Consider the following 20307-nt stretch of genomic DNA (forward strand, 5'->3'; position numbering starts at 1 on the left):
GAAGCAATGGGCCTTTACTCCAATATTGCAACTACAAGCCACAAGGGAGGAGTTCAAGATAGTTCTGTCCCACCTAGGCAAGCTCACCAAAATTTTCCTTTGTTCATTTCACTTTTCTAATGGTTCTTTAAGTTCCACGAAAGCACTTTAGGAGACGGCAAAACTGTATTGTTTTTGAGGCGACGTTTCTATATAAAAATGTGAAAGAAACGAGAGCTTAGCACGAATGAAAAAGACACAGACAATGAGAGACGGACAACTAGCTTCATTTCATTATTATATAGATAAAATAAAAAACGAGACTTAGTATACACTTCATTTCCAAGCTCAAAAGCTCATCGTGACTTCCATTTTTATGGTTCTTTAATCATATCTTCCAAAGTCACGCCGCTTCGTGTCTTCCTCTAATTTAAGGTTCGACAAGTAATTATCAGCAGCTAAGCTACGGTTTAAAAATTATTGAAATTTTGTAAACTGAAAGACCATTACAAAATGTCAAAAGAAAACTTCCACTTTTCTAAAATATTTTTGTTTTCTTTGGTAAGACAAGAAAACAGTATAGAGGTCCCGTCCATAATATTAATTTACAAGGAAAGTCTGCCTTTTTTTGCATTTTCTTTAGTCTGAAAAATTGTACAAAAGAAAAGAAATTCAAATGATAAATGTTATTTTTTTTTTTGTCAAAATGAATCGATTAAAGAAAATTAATAAAATGTGGAATATAGATTGATTTTTTTTGTTAATTATTTAAACCCCTAACCTTGAGTATGTCCGTGCTTTTAGATTTCCTCGGCAAAGACTAGCTTCGTTGCCGGTTTGAGGAAGAAGTTGATTCTCTCATTCGCGCGCGCGCTCTCTCTCTCTCTCTCTCTCTCTCTAGCCGGTCTCTCACGGCGCTTCTTCCCTGCTCCGGCGAAGATATAAACTTGAATTGGGAAAGTTAAAGAGCGGAATTTGATGGTTAGAAAGGCGGAGACTTCACCTAGTGTTGTTTGCTTAGGATGAACGGTGCTCCTCCCTTTTGCGATCGGAGAGGGTTTCTGAATCTAGGTTTAACCTCTCTCTCATGGAATGGCTGATCTCGTGAGCTACGGTAGCATCGAGCGAGACATCGAACAGGTACTTCCATATGTCTATGTCTTGATGAACCCATGATCTTTTGTCTTTGTTGCTTGTCCTAAATGTGAGTCCAATTCTGTTTTTTTGAAAAATGTGATTTATTTTAATGTTGTAATTTGTTGTCTAAACGATGAATTTTTATATTTATATTTTTAAACCAATTTGTATTTTCTCACACAAGATCTTCAAAAGCCTCTGCCTTTATTTTGCAGGCTCTAATTGCTCTGAAGAAAGGAGCTCAACTCTTGAAGTATGGTCGGAAAGGAAAGCCTAAGTTCTGTCCCTTTAGACTCTCCAATGTGAGTATGCTTTCAAACACACATTTGGTCTAGTGGTGAAGACTAGACCAAATGTACAATTGTGTGTTGTGATATTTACAAAGCCTTTAGAGGTTCTTTGTTTATAATTATTATGATTCACCCATCCAAGTAGTGCTTTAAGGCAAGTGATAGCTTAACCGTCTAGGACATGTTATTTTGCAGGATGAGACGTCTTTGATATGGATCTCAAATGGTGGAGAAAAACGTTTGAAGTTATCTACTGTATCTAAGATTGTTCCAGGCCAAAGAACTGTAACCTCCTCTTCAAATTCTACTTTCTGTTTCCCAAGCAGCTAAAATTGCCAGTCTTTTTGTTATTAACTAATCATGACTTTGATCATGTGTTTATATTTATCAGGCTGTTTTCCAACGTTACCTTCGCCCTGACAAGGACTACTTATCTTTCTCTCTCATATACTCCAACAGGAAGCGGACTCTTGACGTGGTTTGTGAATCATAACTTAGTCACTCTTGTACTATCTGCCTCTGTATCTGAAAAGAGGTTGCCTTGGTTTTTCAGATTTGCAAGGACAAAGTTGAGGCAGAGGTGTGGATAGCTGGCCTCAAAGCTCTAATATCTGGTCAGGGCGGCCGCGCGAAAATCGACGGCTGGAGTGACGGCCTCTCCATCGCTGTAAGTAAAATAAATATTCCCCTAAAAGCCAACCCCTTCAGTATTATTTGGATTTTTTTCCTGAAGTTTTTTCTTTTTCAGGATAGCAGAGACTTGACATTAGGCAGTCCTACAAACAGCTCGGTGTGTGCCTCTCGAGATTTCAACAGCGTTGACGTTCCTTACGCTTCAACCGCCTTCTCAAAGTCTATCAGAACAGAGAACTCCGTCAGTTCCGAAAGGTCACATGTGCCCTCAGGCAGCCCGAACATGTCAGTACGAGGACCTTCAACAGACGTGTTCCGCGTTAGTGTCTCCAGTGCTCAAAGCACCACTTCAAGCCACGGCTCTGGTCCAGACGATCGTGACGCTCTAGGTGATGTCTATCTATGGGGTGAAGTTCCATCTGATAAGAACGCTAGTTCAAAGTCTAACGTCCTGATCCCGAAGCCGTTGGAGTCCAACGTGGTTTTAGATGTACACCAAGTAGCGTGCGGTGTTAAGCACGCTGCGTTAGTGTCTAGGCAAGGCGAAGTGTTCACATGGGGCGAAGAATCCGGAGGACGTCTTGGCCATGGGATGGGGAAAGACGTTACTGGTGGGCCCCCACAGCTCGTTGAGTCTCTAGCTGTTTCTAGCGTTGACTTTGTCGCATGTGGTGAGTTCCACACGTGCGCCGTTACAATGAACGGAGAGATATACACATGGGGTGACGGAACGCACAACGCAGGGCTTTTGGGACATGGCACCGATGTGAGTCACTGGATACCTAAGAGAATCTCAGGTCCTCTCGAAGGTCTTCGGATCGCTTCGGTGTCATGCGGACCGTGGCACACTGCGTTGATAACATCGACCGGACAGCTTTTTACTTTTGGAGATGGGACGTTTGGTGTTTTAGGACACGGTGACAGGGAAGCTGTGTTTTACCCGAGGGAAGTCAAGTCTTTATCCGGTTTGAAGACTATTGCCGTTGCTTGCGGTGTATGGCACGCTGCTGCGGTGGTGGAAGTCAGTTCGAGTGTTTCATCAGGGAAGCTCTTCACATGGGGTGATGGCGACAAGGGCCGTCTCGGTCACGGAGACAACGAGACTCGTCTTAAACCCACTTGTGTATCATCTCTAATCGACAATGATTTCCACAAAGTTGCGTGTGGACATAGCTTAACAGTCGGGTTAACAACATCTGGTAAAGTTTTCACTATGGGTAGTACTGTCTACGGTCAGCTAGGGAACCCCACTGCTGATGGGAAGCTTCCTTGCTTAGCAAGTAACGACTCTGTTGAAGAAGTAGCGTGCGGAGCTTATCATGTAGCGGTTTTAACATCTCGGAACGAAGTTTTTACTTGGGGGAAAGGTGCTAATGGGAGACTAGGTCACGGAGATGTGGAGGATCGTAACGCGCCGACTCTAGTTGAGGCTTTGAAAGAGAGACATGTGAAATACATTGCGTGCGGCGCAAACTTCACGGCGGCGATATGTCTTCACAAGTGGGCTTCTGGCGCTGAGCAGACTCAGTGCTCAGCTTGTAAGCAGGCGTTCGGATTCACGAAGAAGAGTCACAACTGTTACAACTGTGGTCTCGTCCACTGCCACTCGTGCAGCTCCAAGAAGTCGCTGAAGGCTTCCCTGGCTCCTAATCCAGGGAAGCCTTACCGCGTCTGCGATTCGTGTTACTCCAAACTCAGCAAAGCCTCGGAAGCTAGCAGCGTTATGCCGCGGCTTTCTGGGGAGAACAAAGACAGGTTGGATAAAGCCGAGCTGAGGCTGGCGAAATCTGGAATACCGTCGAAGATTGATTTGATCAAGCAGCTGGATAGCAGGGCGGCTAGACAAGGGAGGAAGGGGGAGACGTTCTCTCTTGTCAGAACTTCTCAGACGCCTTTGTTACAGCTTAGGGATGCTTTGAGTAATGTGGCTGACTTACGGCGTGTGCCGCCAAAACCTGCAGTAGCAGTAACTCCATCTGGAGGGAACTCTAGATCTGTGTCGCCTTTCTCGAGGAGATCTAGTCCTACTCGTTCGGTTACTCCCATTCCTTCAATGGCTGGTATTGGCTTTTCAACTAGTGTAACTGAGAGTTTGAAGAAAACTAATGAGCTTTTGAATCAGGAAGTGGTCAGATTGCGTGCTCAGGTAAACTTGTCCACTACATTCCTTAAACTAGGCCCGCGGTTTCGTTCAAGTATTTTCGGTTTCGGTTTAGTCGGTTCGGCCTCAATCCCACCGAAGTGAACTGAAAAAAATCGGTTCGGTTTTCGGTTAATTTCAGTTTTTACTTTTAGTTCTGAAAATAACAAATTTTTGGTTTTCTGTTAGTATTCGGTATACACTTCAAAAAAAAAAGGATATTTTTGGTTAAAATCGTTTTTTTGGGTTAAATTCGGTTATTTTTGGTTAGTTTAGTTAGTTCGGTTTGGTAAATTTTTTTTCTTCTGAATATCGAAAACAAATTGAATAATTTTTCAAAATCCTACCGAACCAAACCCAACTCAAAACCGAAACTGAACGGAGAACCGAAAATTTCAGTTCGGTTCGGACAAAATAAGCAGGCCTACCTTAAACTCAATTCATACGAAATTGTTTGTTTTTTATTAAAAGAAGCTTTGATGTTGTCTAGGCCGAAAGCTTGAGGCAGAGATGTGAGGTCCAAGAACTTGAAGTCCAAAAGTCTCTGAAGAAAGCACAAGAAGCAATGAAACAGGCATCAGAGGAATCCGCCAAATCAGAAGCTGCAAAAGAAGTTATAAAATCTCTTACAACACAGGTCTTGATTACTCCTTATCTATGCTTCTCTTAAACCGTCTCTCTGTGACTCCCATTAACATGATTAAGTTTGATCTTTCCAGCTGAAGGATATAGTGAAGCTACTACCACCTGGCGCTCACGAAGCCGAGACCGCAAGAACAACTAATTTGCTGAAAGGTTTTGAGCAAAACGGGATTCATTTTGCTAATGCAAAGGGACAGCGTTCATCACGATCTGATTCAGTGAGCGACACCCCTCTTACATCGCCTTTGACCCCTCCCTCACGTTCGATGAATGGACTCTGGAGAAGCTCCCAGTCGCCAAGAAACACAGACGAGCTTCAAAGCGACGGTGTTAGAATCAGTAATGGTTTCTCAGAAGATGGTGACACTCGCAGAAACTCGAGAAGCTCGGTAGCAACATCAAATGCCTCTCAAGTGGAGGCTGAGTGGATCGAACAGTATGAGCCTGGTGTTTATATCACACTACTGGCCTTAGGAGATGGAACCAGAGATCTCAAACGTGTGCGCTTTAGGTAACATTTTGTTAGAATCAATATCAAGTTCTTATCTCTCCAATGCATTGTAGAGATTAGATAAAGAACAATGTGTTTTTTTGTTTGTTTGCAGCCGGAGAAGATTCAAGGAACAACAAGCAGAGGCATGGTGGACAGAGAACCGAGAAAGAGTATACGAAAAGTATAACATTCGTGGTACGGATAGACCAAGTGTGCAATCACAGTTCCAGACATGATCCAACTAAACAACGAAAGCAACAGGCATAGGAAGCGGTCTTTTTGCACTGTATATTATAGAGAATATCTATTGTGTTGTTTACAAAGAGTGTGTCGTGAGTTTGATAATTTATTACTAATCAACTCCAGTCTGATGTATGTGCTAACTTCATGATGTTTAGGTTTTTCTTGACTACACTGCACTCAGTTTCTCTTTTCTAGTTATCATCGTTTTGGCTATTTGTTTATCTACCACAGTGCGCCTCAGTTTCTCTATTTCATGTATGAGGAAAGAAGATTCTGAATTTTTCATTGATTCTGATTTGTGAGTTTGGTTTTTTATATGGATAGATTAGGTCTGGGCGTACAGTTAATATCTGAATTCGTTCAGTTTTGGTTGAGTTATTTTGGTTTTCGGTTTGTTTCGGTTAGCAAAGTTGAAAACCGGTTAATATCCAAAAAAAAATTGGATCCAATTCGGCTCTGATTTATTTGGGTAATTTTGAATAATATGGATAAAAACATCGGATAATTTGTCTAGCCTCAGTTTCTCTATTTCATGTATGAGGAAAGAACATGATTTGAGTTTGGTTTTTGATATGGTTAGATGATGAACAGAGAGAGGGAGAGAGAGAGAAAGAGAGAGCTTACCCTTGTCCTAAAAGTTCTCAGACAAAACTAAGTAATCATTCTTTTTAATAATACATATTAGATTATTTGCTGTATATCAAATACCACAATGCTTGTCAATCTCATTGTATTCGCTTCATTTAGAAGCTAAATATATGTTAGTGCTACGATGAATGCGTACAGCTATGTTAAAGCTCGTCGTGAGCATTTTTAGCATCTTCACCGACCAAAACAGTTTCTGACAAATACGGAGTTTGGTCCAAGCCCTTATTGTCATGTGAATCCAGACAATCAGCAGAGGGATGAACCACTCCATAACCAAACCCTTCAGCTGAGTTGCAATATGCTTCTACTTTTCCATCATTGCCTTCCAAATTGACGTTGTTGAGAACAATGTGGCTGCAAGGAACTGCGTCACTGCACGCAAACTTGATGGCGTTTTTGCTTTTTGTGGTTCCGGTTATGTTTCTGTACATTATCTCCGTTATATGAACTGCCGATGTCTGCAAAATAAAATAAAAACAAATGAGCAAAGATTCTTGATCTCATCTTGAGTCGATGGTTTTCGTGAAGAAGAAAGAAACCTGATTTTGACAAGTTGATGGTGAATCACAGTAGAATTGATCGATTATAATGGGATTTGCAACGTCATGCATCTCTACGTTCTCAAAACGTACACCCTTTACGTAACCATTACCACCCTGTTTTGAAGATCATCATAGTTCTCAGGAACCAAAAGTATCAAATAAACAAGAATCAAGAATTGAGATGTTACCTGCCATGTCTTGATTCTTAGACCATTAGTTGTGTTCTTTAAAACAGCAGTGTCTAACACAATAGCTGAGACAGTTGCTGTCGAGTTTCCTCTTCCAAGGCTTCCAATGCTAAAGAACAAGAATGCATATAAGAATCTTGAAAAAAGTGTTTGGTTTGACAAGGTTAGATAGAGATGGTTTACCTGATTCCATGCCCTGGTCCACAGTATATTTTCTTCATCTTTATCCTCGAGCTTGCATTCACAATTGAGACACAATCATCTCCTGTTTATCAAGTTTTTTTTAAAGTGGTATAATATTATGAGTTTAAAATTATCTATCATAACAGTTTAGTATAGGATTTGGGGAAGAACCTGTGCTGATTTTACAGTCTTGGACTATAACATTAGTTGATGCAGTAATGTGGATTCCATCAGTGTTTGGACTGTCTCCTGGAGATGTGACCATAACTCTAGAGACTCTAACAGTGTTTGACCGAGCTATGATCAAATGCATCTGTTGGCTGTTCCGGATTGTTAGGCCTCTCACATACACATTTGAACTTGATTCTATAGTTAGTGCCTGTATATATCAAGAGCTTAGTTGAACAGAAAATTAATGGTAGATGAACACCAAAAGGAGAAACAAAATCATACCGTTGGTGCACCTATGCAAGGCTATAAGACAAAACAAGAAAGATATGTGTCAGATTTTTTTTCAGTTTAGAACTAGAAGTAATGTTCAAGTTGTGTTATAGAAGAAGATGTTACGTTTGACTTGTTCTTCTTGCAAGAAGCAGCCCACCATTTGGTACCAGAACCATCAATGACTCCATTTCCTTGGAATATAACTCCTTGGAGTTTGGAAAACTCGAGCCAAACCCTTTGGAATCTAGGGTTCCATTGGCTGGGATCATCTGGTGCAACGATTGTTCCATCAATCTATAAAAATCAAGTTTTAAAATATGCATAAGACAATATTGTAATATGTATCATCTCAAAAAGAATTTTAAAATGTTAAGAGATAACCTGAATAATCAAATTTTCTTGACATGGACCATTGAATTTGGTTGCATTTACTAAATAGCTACGTCCTTGTGGAACCAGTAACACGGATCTTGGTGCAGAGCAGGCTATCTTCCATGCACTTACAAATGCCTGATTATAAGAAGAGCATTGCATCAGACTAGTGGAGGTTTTGGAGCATATAAATATGTCAAACGCACCTGAGTATCGTCAGAAACTCCATCTCCAGCTGCACCGAAGCTATCCACATTCACCAGATTCTTACCAGAAAATTGGCTAGTAAACAAAGAGAAATCAAAGAACGTCACGTCATCGTCAATATCATCCTGAGGTACATCAAGGTTCTCAAGCTCTCCAAGAATGTCAAGCTCCCTATAAGATGTTTCTCCCGCAGCTCGATAAGAAGTCACCATTAACAGAGCCAAGAGAGACAAAATGAAGAGCCTATCCATCTTATTCTTTAAGAAAACGCAACGATCGAGAAAGATTTTTTTCTGTATAGTTAAGTAATGAGATTCTATGCAAACATGTTTGGTTTGTAGTAGATGATACATTGTTTGGATTTATAAGCGGACTAATTAAGGACATTTGTGAGTTTTGTATTGGCTTGGCTTAAAAGTAAATGAAGAAAAAACTCTTATTTTTCAACACATCTAAACTTAAAGCACAAGGCATGTGCCTTTCCACTTCTTTTGCTTTACTCCAAAACCTCTACACAGATTTTCTTGGTCAACATAGTTGTGAATATTGGTCCCCTGGAATCTAGAAGACAAATCTAGAAAGAAGGACCAGAAAGCTTTGCGCTTTTTTTATACCTAAACCTCAAGATGTTGTTTTCCATAGCAAAATATATAGAAGTACTAGGTTAACGAGTTTGTTGTACTTGTGTACTTGTTCTCATTGCAGATAGATTGAAAAGGTGAGCTTTCTAATGGATTCTATCTTCTTTTTAACGAGAATCATAAACAACTGTCTCAGACAAGTAGTTGGCAGTTGGCATAACACGCAAACTGTGTCATGCCTTCCATATCAGTTGTATGTATGAAATCATGTTCTGAATTGGCTTCTACAATGAATATGTATGGTCCAGGGTTTTTTTGTGGCAGTGGGATTTGAAGATTGTGTGCTTCAAGTTGCTTAGAATCTAACTTCAAATGATTGTTGAATGAGAGTGGTAGGTAGAATGTGACTGATGGTAGGTTTATAACTTATGTTGTGTACTTTGTTTTGTAGATAACTACATCCTCATGTCAAGACAACTTTGAATTGTTTGGTGATAAGGTCCAAGAATTTGAAGATGATGTTGCCTCTAGAAGCCAAAGAAAGTCATTTCCGGAGAATAATCATTGAACATATTTTCACTATCACTATTGACAAATTCCACTTCTGATACTCCTACTATAAAAAAATAGAAAACTCGCAATTTGAAAGTGTTTCAATCAACAAAAAACCCCAACGCCTTTGTCCTCGAGAAGTTGGAGAGCTTGAATTATGAGTACTATGAACTAGTAGCTCCGACAGGACATGGCGCAGGAGGCCTCGCTCTAATTTGGAAACAGGAAATCAAGCTAGAAGTTCTAGATGTTACAACTAATGTACTGGATACTTGTATGGAAGTTGAAGGGAAAATTTTTTATGCGACTTTTGTGTATGCGAACACTGATAGAATCAAGAGGAGAGCGATATGGGACCAGCTGATAGATTTATCAAATGCTAGAGACCAACCATGGTTCATCACTGGCGATTTTAACGACCTACTCAACAACGACGAGAAGACTGGCGGAACCGAAAGACCAGAAGGATCATTCTCAGACTTGAGAACCTTCTATGCGGAGGGAGACCTATTTGACATTCCGCACTCAGGGGATTTTTTGTCTTGGCGAGGCAAGCGTGGAGACCATCTAGTCCGCTGCCGTTTAGACAGGGCAGCTGCAAACACAAGCTGGGCAGAGCTTTTCCCGACAGCAAGATGTGTATACCTCCCCTACGAGGGATCAGACCACAAGCCGCTTATATCTGTTTTTGAACCGGGAAATAAGAAACACAAGGGCATCTTCAGATACGATAGGAGGCTGAAGGATAACCCGGAAGTAACAGAGCTTATTAAGTCTGTATGGTCTGAAGCTCGACATCAGACAGTCTCGAAGAAGATCGCTTTAGTACGAGGAGCAATTTCCAAATGGAACAAGACGAAGCAGACAAATAGCAGACTCGTGATCTCGCAAAAGAAGCTAGAATTGGAGGAAGCCCAAACCAGCAGAGTCAATGACGTCCAACTGATCCACAAAATCACCACCGAACTCAAAAGCGCATACCAGGCCGAAGAAGCTTATTGGCGCCAGCGGAGTAGACTGCTTTGGCTCAGGCTGGGAGACCGGAACTCCGGATTTTTCCATGCGACCACAAAGAACAGGAAAAGAGCTAACAGCTTCTCTGTCATTGAAGATGAAGAGGGAAATCCAGTCTATAGAGAGGAGCAGATCGCTCAAGTGATTGTCCGGTATTTCCAGAACCTCTTCACAAGTTCCCCGGGAGAAAGAAAAGAAATAGTTGAGCTTGCCTTGCAACCAAAAGTATCAGCGGAGGAGAATGAAAGGCTGATATCAATACCAAACGCTGAGGAGATTAAAGCGGCTACCTACTCAATCCATGCGGATAAAGCACCAGGTCCGGATGGATTCTCCTCGGGATTCTTTCAGACCAATTGGGATTCCATTGGAACTGATATTGTCAAAGAAGTGCAAGAGTTTTTCGAAACCAGTAAGCTCCCAGCGAAGATTAACGCGACTTTTATCCGACTCATCCCAAAAGTTACTGGGCCGCAAGCAGTCACGGACTATCGACCGATAGCATTATGCAACGTCTACTACAAGATTATCTCTAAGATCTTGACAAAGCGACTGCAACCTCTACTCACGGAAATCATCTCAGAAACTCAATCCGCCTTTGTTCCGGGAAGAGCAATTGCAGATAATGTCTTGATCACCCATGAAGTTCTCCACTACCTCCAAACCTCTAAAGCGGAGCAGCGGGTCTCTATGGCTGTCAAGACGGATATGAGTAAAGCTTATGACAGATTGGAGTGGGAGTTTATCCAGCTTGTTCTTGAAAGACTTGGATTTCATCATCGATGGATCTCATGGATCATGGAATGTGTTTCTTCTGTTACTTACGCCTTCCTCATCAACGGCTCGCCTAGAGGAAGAGTTAAACCGAGTAGGGGTATCCGACAAGGTGACCCACTCTCACCATACATCTTCATCTTGTGTAGTGAGGTGCTCTCGGGACTTTGTAATAGAGCTCAAGAAGCTGGTCGGCTGACCGGCATTCGAGTGGCAAATGAGAGTCCAAGGATAAATCACCTTCTCTTTGCGGACGACACAATGTTCTTTCTCAAGGCCGATCCGGAAAATGCAACCGCCTTGCAATCGATCTTGACTAGCTATGAGACAGCATCCGGTCAATCAATCAACACCAGCAAATCCTCCATTACTTTCTCTCGAAGAGCGCCAAACTCCGTCAAGACACAGATCAAGGACTGTCTACAAATCCAAAAAGAAGGTGGCACCGGGAAATATCTTGGTTTACCCGAGGTTTTTGGTCGACGAAAACGGGATCTTTTCACATCCATAGTGGACAGAATAAAGATCAAGGCAAGCAGTTGGTCGAAAAGGCACTTATCCGCAGCGGGTAAAATGGTGATGCTCAACAGTGTCCTTTCTCCTATCCCGTCCCACGCCATGACGTGTTTCAAGCTCCCAAAATCTCTCATCACTCGAATCCAATCAGCGGTAACGAGATTTTGGTGGGACGACAAAGATGGAAAGAAAAAGATTGATTGGGTTTCCTGGACTAAGATGACTCAACCAAAGGACAAAGGAGGCCTAGGATTCAGGGACTTTGAGAGTTTCAATGACGCTTACCTGGCCAAAGTGAGTTGGCGACTGATCCATAACCCCTCCTGCCTACTCAGTCGCATTCTGCAGGGGAAGTACTTTGGAAATTCATCTTTCCTCGAAGCATCAAACAAAGCTGTGGAGTCACATGGATGGCGAGGGCTAATGATAGGCAGAGACCTCATACTGAAAAACACTGGTTGGGTTGTTGGAAACGGAGAATCTATCAACATATGGGAAGCGCCATGGCTGAGTCTTGAGGAAAAGAGACGACCAATGGGACCACCTCCTCTTGAGCAGCTAAACATGAAAGTCGGTCACTTGCTCCAACCGAACAGGCAAGACTGGAACATAGAGGAAATTAGACGAGTTTTACCGCAGGAGGAAGAGACTATTCTAAGCTTGAAACCAAGTAAAACCGGGGCTCCGGACAAACTGATATGGCTAGGCACCACCTCTGGAGAGTACACGACTCGCTCAGGATATGAAACGGCCCTGAAGGAGCAGAACGCTAATCTAGAAGACCCCCTGGCTACTGACATCAACTGGGTTCGATATATCTGGAAGATAGAAACTGCCCCGAAAGTCAAGTTGTTTCTATGGAAGGTCTTTTGTGCGGCACTCCCGGTAGGAAGCAATCTTGCTGCCCGCAACATAACAAACTCGACCCTATGCAATCTATGTAACACCACTGAATCTACCAATCATCTTTTTCTTCAATGCAACTTCGCTCAAAAAGTATGGAGCCTCGCTCCTTTCTCACAAAGTGTTGATGTTAGAGGACTGGTAGATTTAGCTTCCTGCTGGCATTCTCTGTGTACTCTAGAGTGTCTCCCACCTTCGGGGGTTTCAGGGCAACTTGCTCCGTGGATTCTTTGGGGTATCTGGCTCGCGCGCAATAATCTGATCTTCAACAACAAGCAGTCATCACCCGAGGAAGTCATCTCATCGGCCATAAGCGCAGCAAGGGAATGGCTCTCTGAACAGGTCAAGACTCCAACCCTTACACCGACTCCTCTACCTAGAGAGACAAGACCACCGCACACAACCGTGGTATATTCAGACGCAGCGTGGCAAGCAGACCGGAGAACAGCGGGATTAGGATGGACCATCAGAGAGGACAACTCCACTACACAACGAATGTCACATTGTTACTTCGTTGCTTCCCCACTCGTAGCGGAAGGACTAGCACTGAGAGAGGCAATGACGGACTATGTCGCCAGGGACACTAGGCGGCTACACTGCAATACGGATTCTCTAATCCTCTTCAACGCTCTGAAATCAGGGACTCCGATCGCAGAACTGTATGGTATCTTAGCTGATATTATCAGCTTGTCTTCGGCTTTTGAACATTTTTCTATCTCTTGGATTCGACGTACATATAACAAGGAAGCTGATGCTCTGGCAAAGCAAGCCTTGTTAAATGCGTCTGTTGTACCAGCTCCCTACAGGGCCTAAACTCTTTCAAATTAATGCAAGTTTAGTGTTTAAAAAAAAAAAAGTGTTTCAATCTTCTAAAAGTATCAAAGTATTAGCAGTAACATTGTGGGCAATATATTGTTGGATAATTCCAAGCTTCTGGAAACTTAACATATTATTAGATGTTTAATATGTTAAGATAAACACAATAAGGAAACCTAGAAATAAGAAAAATAAGTTTCTACTTAGGTTAGGTTGGTGTTTTCTATATCCACATGTTAAAGGGAATTGTCTTTCATATAAATATAGGTGTAATGGAGATGTGTTTCATATGATCTAAGAGAGAAACATTGAGAGCTTTAGTTTTGAATAGTTTTTAAAGCTAATAAGAAAAGTTGTTGTTATAATTTTTTGTTTCCTAAGAGATTTAATATATGATTGCAAGATTGTTTCAACGCCTAGCTCATTCATCCAAAAACTAATGATAATCTTCCTCAAATGCTTGATTTCGTAAATAAAGTTCGTTATAATAAGACCATCCGCAACGGAGGATTTAAATGAATCCTTAGCACATAATCCTAAGCAAATACCAATACAATAATAATATAAAACCTAAATAATCTAAGGAGCAGTCCCTAATTAAGGAATAAAATGAATGAATCCTTGTTGACGTGGTCTTCTTCGTTTTAGCGTTTTCTGTAGTTTCTCTCTCTGTGGTCTTTCTTTCTCCGTCACTCTCCTTCGAAGATGGGAGCAAATGGTCGGTGGCTGCTCTCCCCTGTCTTATTCTTCCTCCTCCACTTTCATTGCCACTACTACTTTGTCTTCTCCTACATCTCTCTTTCCAAGAAGCTTCCTTATCCAGTGCCCTTTAAATCTGAGAAAGCCTGCACCTTTAAGGTGTCTGAGCTCACTAACGATGGAATCCCCGAAACCCATCCTCGATTTCGAAAAGTTCGACGATGGGTTTGTTCAGAAACTCGTCTACGATGCTCTCGTTTGGTCTTCCCTTCACGGCCTTGTCGTCGGTGACAAAAACTTATCAGGTTAGTTAGTCCTCTCAAAGTTCCTGTCTTTTGATGTTGGGTTCAACGTTTGAGGCAAAAGTCAAAATCTTTGAATCTCTATGAGTCGTTTGTGTGTAACTGATTGATTGATCACTTGTTAGAGATAGTGTTGATGAGAGGTTTTGATTTACAGAGATCAGGAACCCAGGGGAGAATGACTTCTTTAAGGTGTTTGGTCCAGCGTTCAAGAGGAACGCGAGGTGGTCTGTTAACACTCGTGTGCCTGATCTGGGAGATGAGAACACGCCGGTGAAAGAGGTTGATAGCTACTACAACTTCTGGTACGCTTTCAAGAGCTGGAGAGAGTTTCCCGAGGAGGAGGAGCACGATCTCGAGGAGGCGGATTCTCGCGAGGAGAAGAGGTGGATGGAGAGAGAGAACGCGAGGAAAACACAGAAGGCTAGAAAGGAGGAGTACGCTCGGATAAGGACTCTTGTGGACAACGCTTATAAGAAGGACCCGAGGATAGTGAAGAGGAAGGAGGAGGAGAAGGCGAAGAAGCAGGCAAAGAAGGATGAAAAAGTTATGGCCAAGAAGAAGCTGGAGGAAGAAGCTGCTGCAGCTATCGAGGAAGAGAAGAGGAGAAAAGAAGAGGAAGCTAAACTCGCTGCAGAGGCTGCTCAGCAGCAAAAGAAAAAACAAGGAGAAGGAGAAGAAGCTTCGTTCCAAGGAACGGAGTCGGCTCAGGACTCTCTCTGCACCTGTTCTGTCCCAGCGTCTGCTTGGCATCTCTGTTGCATACGTGGAGGATCTCTGCATGTCGCTAAACACCGAGCAGCTGAGGAAGCTGTGCGACAAGATGGAGAACAAGGAAGGGCTGAAGCTGGCAAATGTGCTCAAGAATGGGAACAATGATGAAACTGAGAGTGAAGAAGAAGAAGTGGTTGAAGCTAAGCAGAATGGTCATGTAGAAGCCAATGGATTTGCTACTCAGAGCCCTTAAGCTGCTGCAATGGTCTGAGAATTTTTGGTTTTTGACAGAGAGAAGAGAAGTTCCAGGGGAGAATGACCTTTCGATTTCTATTTTTTGTTACTGCTTTGTCGATTTCTGTTTTGTCAGTCTCATTGTCTGAGTTTGGAAACTTTAGTTTTGATGGGGAAATTGGTAACGCTCATTCATAACAGCATACTTTAAAAAAGATTGAGAAATCTTCCATACACATTTGATCATATTACATGTTTTAAATTTTTTTTTTTTTTTTTATTCCTAATGACTCTAAATTAGAAAACACTATTGGACATTCTATTTTGATTAGAATCCTTTAACTATTCTAAAAAAAAAAAAAATTTAATAATCATAAGGACTTGGAGATGCTCTAACCAAAGTATCACAAGAAACAAGAAGCAACTTAACATTATTTGAAATTCTGTAGGAGACAAAACAGAGTTTAGTTCTGTAAACCACTGTTGAACAAAGCAAGGACAATGTCCATTTCAGCCTTATTCATGCACAGTCCGAGTTCGATGCCACCTGATTCGTCACGTCTCTCTGCCATTGAGATTGTGTTTCTTTCAATGGAGACAATATCAACTTTAACGGGTTTTCCCCACCCGAAATCCGACTCGTATACACCCAACCGGGTCGACCCGGCTAACGACCCCAACTGTGACGTCACACCCACGCAATCAAAACCAATCTTGAATTCTTCCGCTATAGTCTCTATCTTCCTTGAACTCAACCCTTTCACCAAACCGCTGAGCATCTCCACCGCCGCTACAAAACCTCCCTCTCCAGAAAAATCCCCCGCCGTCTTGCTGTTGAAGCAACCCGCCGGAAACATGCAGTTCCCGAAGTAAGTCGCCGGAAGCGGCGGATCGAGCCGCTCTCTGAAATCCGCGACGAATAGGAGACTCACGGGCCTCTCCATGTCTCCTCCGCGCGCCTTCACGAGGCACGTCCACACGTAAGCGTAGGCGACGACGAGAGTGGACAGGTGAAGAAGCTGACTCGGATCTGGCGACTCGTTCTTGACTCGCTCCCGGAGCTTCTCGACGTCGCCGCGCGACAGCACGAGCGTGGCGAAGACGCCGTCGTCTCCCCGCTCCCAAGCGGGAATAGAACTCAGGTTTCTTCTGCTCCCGGCGATTCTGCCGCCGTCGTTGAGAGATCTCACGATCTTGAGCATCTGCTCATCGAGTCCGGTTGTATCTTTGATCAGCGACCGATCGAGAGACGGAGTTAGAGTCTCCGGTAGAGGGGCGACGACTGTGTTCTCTCGTTTGCACGTGTGAGCCCAAGCTTTGACGAACATGGTTGACGTTTTTCCGTCTAAAACGGCGTGGTGTGCGGCGACGCCGATGGAGAATCCTTGGCCCGGGAACAACGTGATCTGAAGGGATAAGACGGTTGCTGAGTCATCGGAAACAGGTAGCTCGGGTATGAGAGTGTGCAACTCCCAAGCTGGACGTTGTCCGTAGCTGGAGAGAAGAGAGAAGTCTGCGTCGGTTTCAGCGATGGTTAGCGAAACGACGTCGTTTGGAGAGACGACGATGCTCGGTTTGGGCTCGTTTGGGTGGGAGATGAGGCGGCCGGAGAGAGGGAGGTAGTTGCGGAGGACGAGGGAAAGGGAGAGCTTGAGCTTAGGGAGGATGGAGGAGCGGAAATGCTCGCGAGTCGACTCGGTGAGTCTGTAGAAGAAGACTCGCTTGGCGGGGTTGATCACTAGCCATGGTAGATCGAAGAAAGTCAACGGGATGGTGAGTGAGTTGGCTGAGTTTAGGACCGAGTCCGAGTCAGGAGCGGGGGTGACTCGGGAAACCTCAACGACGTGTATTGTCATTTGGTGGTGATGGAACAGAAGATCCAATACTCGACACGATCCTTTATAAATGTTGGATATGATTCATCACGAAGAAATCTGAAACTTGGTTTAAAAAATAAAAGACATTCAAAATTTTTGGAAGTTTAGAAAACTCTATATTTGAATATAGAAGTTTTAAAAGGGTTCTTCTCCTAGATCAAAATTTCAATTTTAACTTCAAAACTATTTGTATTTTATATTATGGTCTTTATATTTGTTATAATTAATTTAAACTCATAAAACTTTTATAAATAACTAGTACATATATAAAAATATTACAAGAGTATCAATTAATAAAATGTTATATTAAAATATAAATTTAAATAGAAATAACATAATTAATATTAAACTTCAAGAAAAATAACATATTATTCCATAAAAATATTTATGTAATGTATATATGATCAATTAGTGCATTTCGAAGTAAAAAATGACTCTCTTCATTTTTAATTTGTAGATTACAAGATAAAATTGTTGAAATCGGGTGATCTTAATACTTGTAAATACATTAGATATGAACAAAAAAAGTAAAAGAGTAAAATAAAATATTGCTAAAACACTTAGCTTCTATCGAACAATGATATTAATACTCGTGAATACATTCGATCTAAACAAGAAATAATCGTACAAAAATGACATCAAAAACAACAACAACCATTTTCGGTGACACAAAATGTGTTTGAACAATATTTTGGAGATTTTGGAGGTTCCAAATCAAATTTACCTTACTATTAGTATTGTTGTAATCTTTAAATTTGTGTAATAGTTGTGCTTTCATGTAAATTTTAAAAGTTGTTTTGTTGTTAAGTTTGTTTTGTATTGTTGTTGTATAAATCTAGTTGTAAAATATTTTAAATCTTATTTTAAATTTTTACTCAATGTTATGTGTAAAACTTAAATATATAAAAATAATTACAATTGTTATGAGATATGAAATTTTTAAGGTTTAAATGATAAATGAGAAAATACATAAGAATTATAAATGTGATATTTAATTATAGGGACCAAAATGTAAACAAAATTTGAAGTTTTGAATAATGAAACTTCAAATATAGAATTTCATTTATTAAAACTTTAAATTTGAAGTTTTGAAGTTTCTTTTTGAAGAGCAAAAAATTTAATATTTGAAATTATAGAGTGTCTTTTAGAGATGCCCAGGAGTATTGCAACACTTTGTCTAAGCCCGAAGATGTTATAAAAGGTGGGTTATTATGAGCACGTGAGGATCATGTGCTAAGACTAAAGATATTTGGATGTGTTCTTCAGTTTTGTAAGAGCAAGCATATTAAGATTCTTACAATAGTCTTGTGTTCATCCAAACACTAAGAGAGTATAAATATGCAAATACTTGCCTTTTTATGATCAAATATATAGAACCAATGATAATCTTCCGCAAATGCTAGTCTCCATAAACAAAGTGAGCTGTAGGAGCAGTCCATATATTTGTTTAAAAATAATTATTTGTTTGCTAACACTAACATTCATAAGAGCATAATTATCCCTAAAAACCCATAAGGTCTCTTAAGTATACTTTAATGATTATTTAATTAATAAATTTTAGCTAAGGATCTTAATTAAAAATTACCTGATTTTTGAACTACAATGGTAGTTTCTTAATTTGGGTTTCTTAAAAAAAAATTTTTAACTTTTTTTAATCGTAACAGCAACAACACATAGAACCGAACCAAACCAAACAAAGCTAATCATATCCAGCGAGAGAGATTGTTACCTCTCCTGGCCTGCAATGACCTTCTTGTGCAAACACCTTTGTAGTCAGGATTAGCCTACAGATGAGAAATGAAACTTTATTCACATGCAAGCAAGATAGGGATTCACAAGCAAGAAATACTTGATGTTCTGTTCCCTGCAGTACTCCCTCATAATGTCCACGTTGCGGTTTGCACGCTTATCAGTTGTAAATATGTAATGGTCTGGTATAACAACGATCTTCTCTGAATCCCAAACCTTCAACGTGGAAAGTAAAAATTACAATAAGCTCTAATAACGATACAACTAAGATAATATCATCATAGCAAGATTCAAAACGACTAAATCTCTTTCCAACTGCTACGTACTACCACAAGAAACAGAGCAAAGAAGAGATCACTGGATGCATTACCTTAGCCTTGTCACCGAACTCTCTCTTGAAGATACCAAAAGCACCAGGGCCACAGATATCATGAGTCATAAGAACATCAACGTTAACCCAAAATGTTATCACCAGGGACCACTTGCGACTTCTCTGCTGCCTTTGCCAGAATCTTCTCTGTCATGAAACAAGAACAGCAACAACACATAAGCACTCGTTTTAAACATGCACATAACACTGAGAGATCATTTGCTATTAACATTTGAAACCAAAGGAAACGATGAGCGGCGCCTATAATTAGCTGAATGTTAATAGAAAATGATCGCTTGTGAGCTAATAGTCCTTTTAAGACACCACAACTCATGAACTCGTAAACCAACATAAAGACACCACAACTCATGAACTTGTAAATCAACATCTCTTCCTTCACGTGTTCCTTTATAAAACAACCTTCCGACAGTGATATCTTCAACTTGTTGTCCTCAACTACAAACGGTTTCTCGAGAACAAAACTCGTGTTCGATTCATCAGAGAAAGTTATCATCTTCATCTTCTCTTGTATAGGAGAGGAGTAATAATCATGAAAAACAAAGCGGAAAGCTTTAGGTTCTTCTACATAACAAATGATGCTTTTGTCGGATAAATAATCGCATCTCTTGCTGATCGAAACCAGAAAACTCCCATCATCAGAGGACTCGCTTGAGTTGTTGCTGTTGTTGTGAGTCTTAACCACGGTCAAGCTTGTCTCTTTGTCTGAATAAACTCTAATAAAACAAAGCCCATTAATCAAAAAACAGAGGAAGGAACAAGAAAGAAGAAAACGTATATACAGTACCTGAAGATGGAGGCGAGAAGGAGGGAGAAGAGATTACAGAGAGAAAGCCAGAAAGCATCGATAGTCGTGAAAGTTGCATCGACCTCATCCCGGAGCCGCCGAATCTCCGGGACTCCAGCACCATCGTGTAGAACTCGAGAGCCATAACAAACTCCCGCCGGAACGAGTCAGATCCGGCGATCTCCGTCCATCCTTGGCTGTCGACGAAGACGACGACTTATTAAGGATCGGTTGCCAAAATCCTTTACTAAGGGATCGGT

General features: G+C 41.3%; 3 protein-coding genes and 1 pseudogene across 3 annotated transcripts; 2 read left to right on the forward strand and 2 right to left on the reverse strand.

Moving 5' to 3' along the window:
- Nucleotides 1-748: 748 nt before the first annotated feature.
- LOC106355434 (PH, RCC1 and FYVE domains-containing protein 1) lies at nucleotides 749-5770 on the forward strand. Its single transcript, XM_048761309.1, has 9 exons — nucleotides 749-1119; nucleotides 1332-1418; nucleotides 1602-1691; nucleotides 1798-1884; nucleotides 1960-2073; nucleotides 2155-4185; nucleotides 4670-4816; nucleotides 4899-5332; nucleotides 5427-5770. Exons 1-9 carry the CDS (start codon nucleotides 1072-1074, stop codon nucleotides 5548-5550), a joined length of 3162 nt encoding a protein of 1053 aa, XP_048617266.1. The 5' UTR covers nucleotides 749-1071; the 3' UTR covers nucleotides 5551-5770.
- A 425-nt stretch (nucleotides 5771-6195) lies between these two features.
- LOC106416739 (probable polygalacturonase At1g80170) lies at nucleotides 6196-8494 on the reverse strand. Its single transcript, XM_013857653.3, has 9 exons — nucleotides 8141-8494; nucleotides 7944-8072; nucleotides 7686-7856; nucleotides 7572-7592; nucleotides 7290-7497; nucleotides 7119-7200; nucleotides 6936-7044; nucleotides 6745-6861; nucleotides 6196-6663 (listed from the first exon to the last, which is right to left on the reverse strand). The coding sequence occupies exons 1-9, from the start codon at nucleotides 8492-8494 to the stop codon at nucleotides 6349-6351; spliced, it is 1506 nt and encodes a 501-aa protein (XP_013713107.3). The 3' UTR covers nucleotides 6196-6348.
- A 5393-nt stretch (nucleotides 8495-13887) lies between these two features.
- LOC106416666 lies at nucleotides 13888-15497 on the forward strand (annotated as a pseudogene).
- A 120-nt stretch (nucleotides 15498-15617) lies between these two features.
- Nucleotides 15618-20307, reverse strand: LOC106416366 (phenolic glucoside malonyltransferase 2-like). Its single transcript, XM_048761310.1, has 5 exons — nucleotides 20048-20307; nucleotides 19243-19976; nucleotides 18973-19088; nucleotides 18853-18907; nucleotides 15618-17180 (listed from the first exon to the last, which is right to left on the reverse strand). Exon 5 carries the CDS (start codon nucleotides 17100-17102, stop codon nucleotides 15711-15713), a length of 1392 nt encoding a protein of 463 aa, XP_048617267.1. The 5' UTR covers nucleotides 17103-17180; nucleotides 18853-18907; nucleotides 18973-19088; nucleotides 19243-19976; nucleotides 20048-20307; the 3' UTR covers nucleotides 15618-15710.

This window comes from Brassica napus, chromosome C6 (genome assembly GCF_020379485.1).
Source record: "Brassica napus cultivar Da-Ae chromosome C6, Da-Ae, whole genome shotgun sequence".
Lineage (NCBI taxonomy): Eukaryota > Viridiplantae > Streptophyta > Magnoliopsida > Brassicales > Brassicaceae > Brassica > Brassica napus.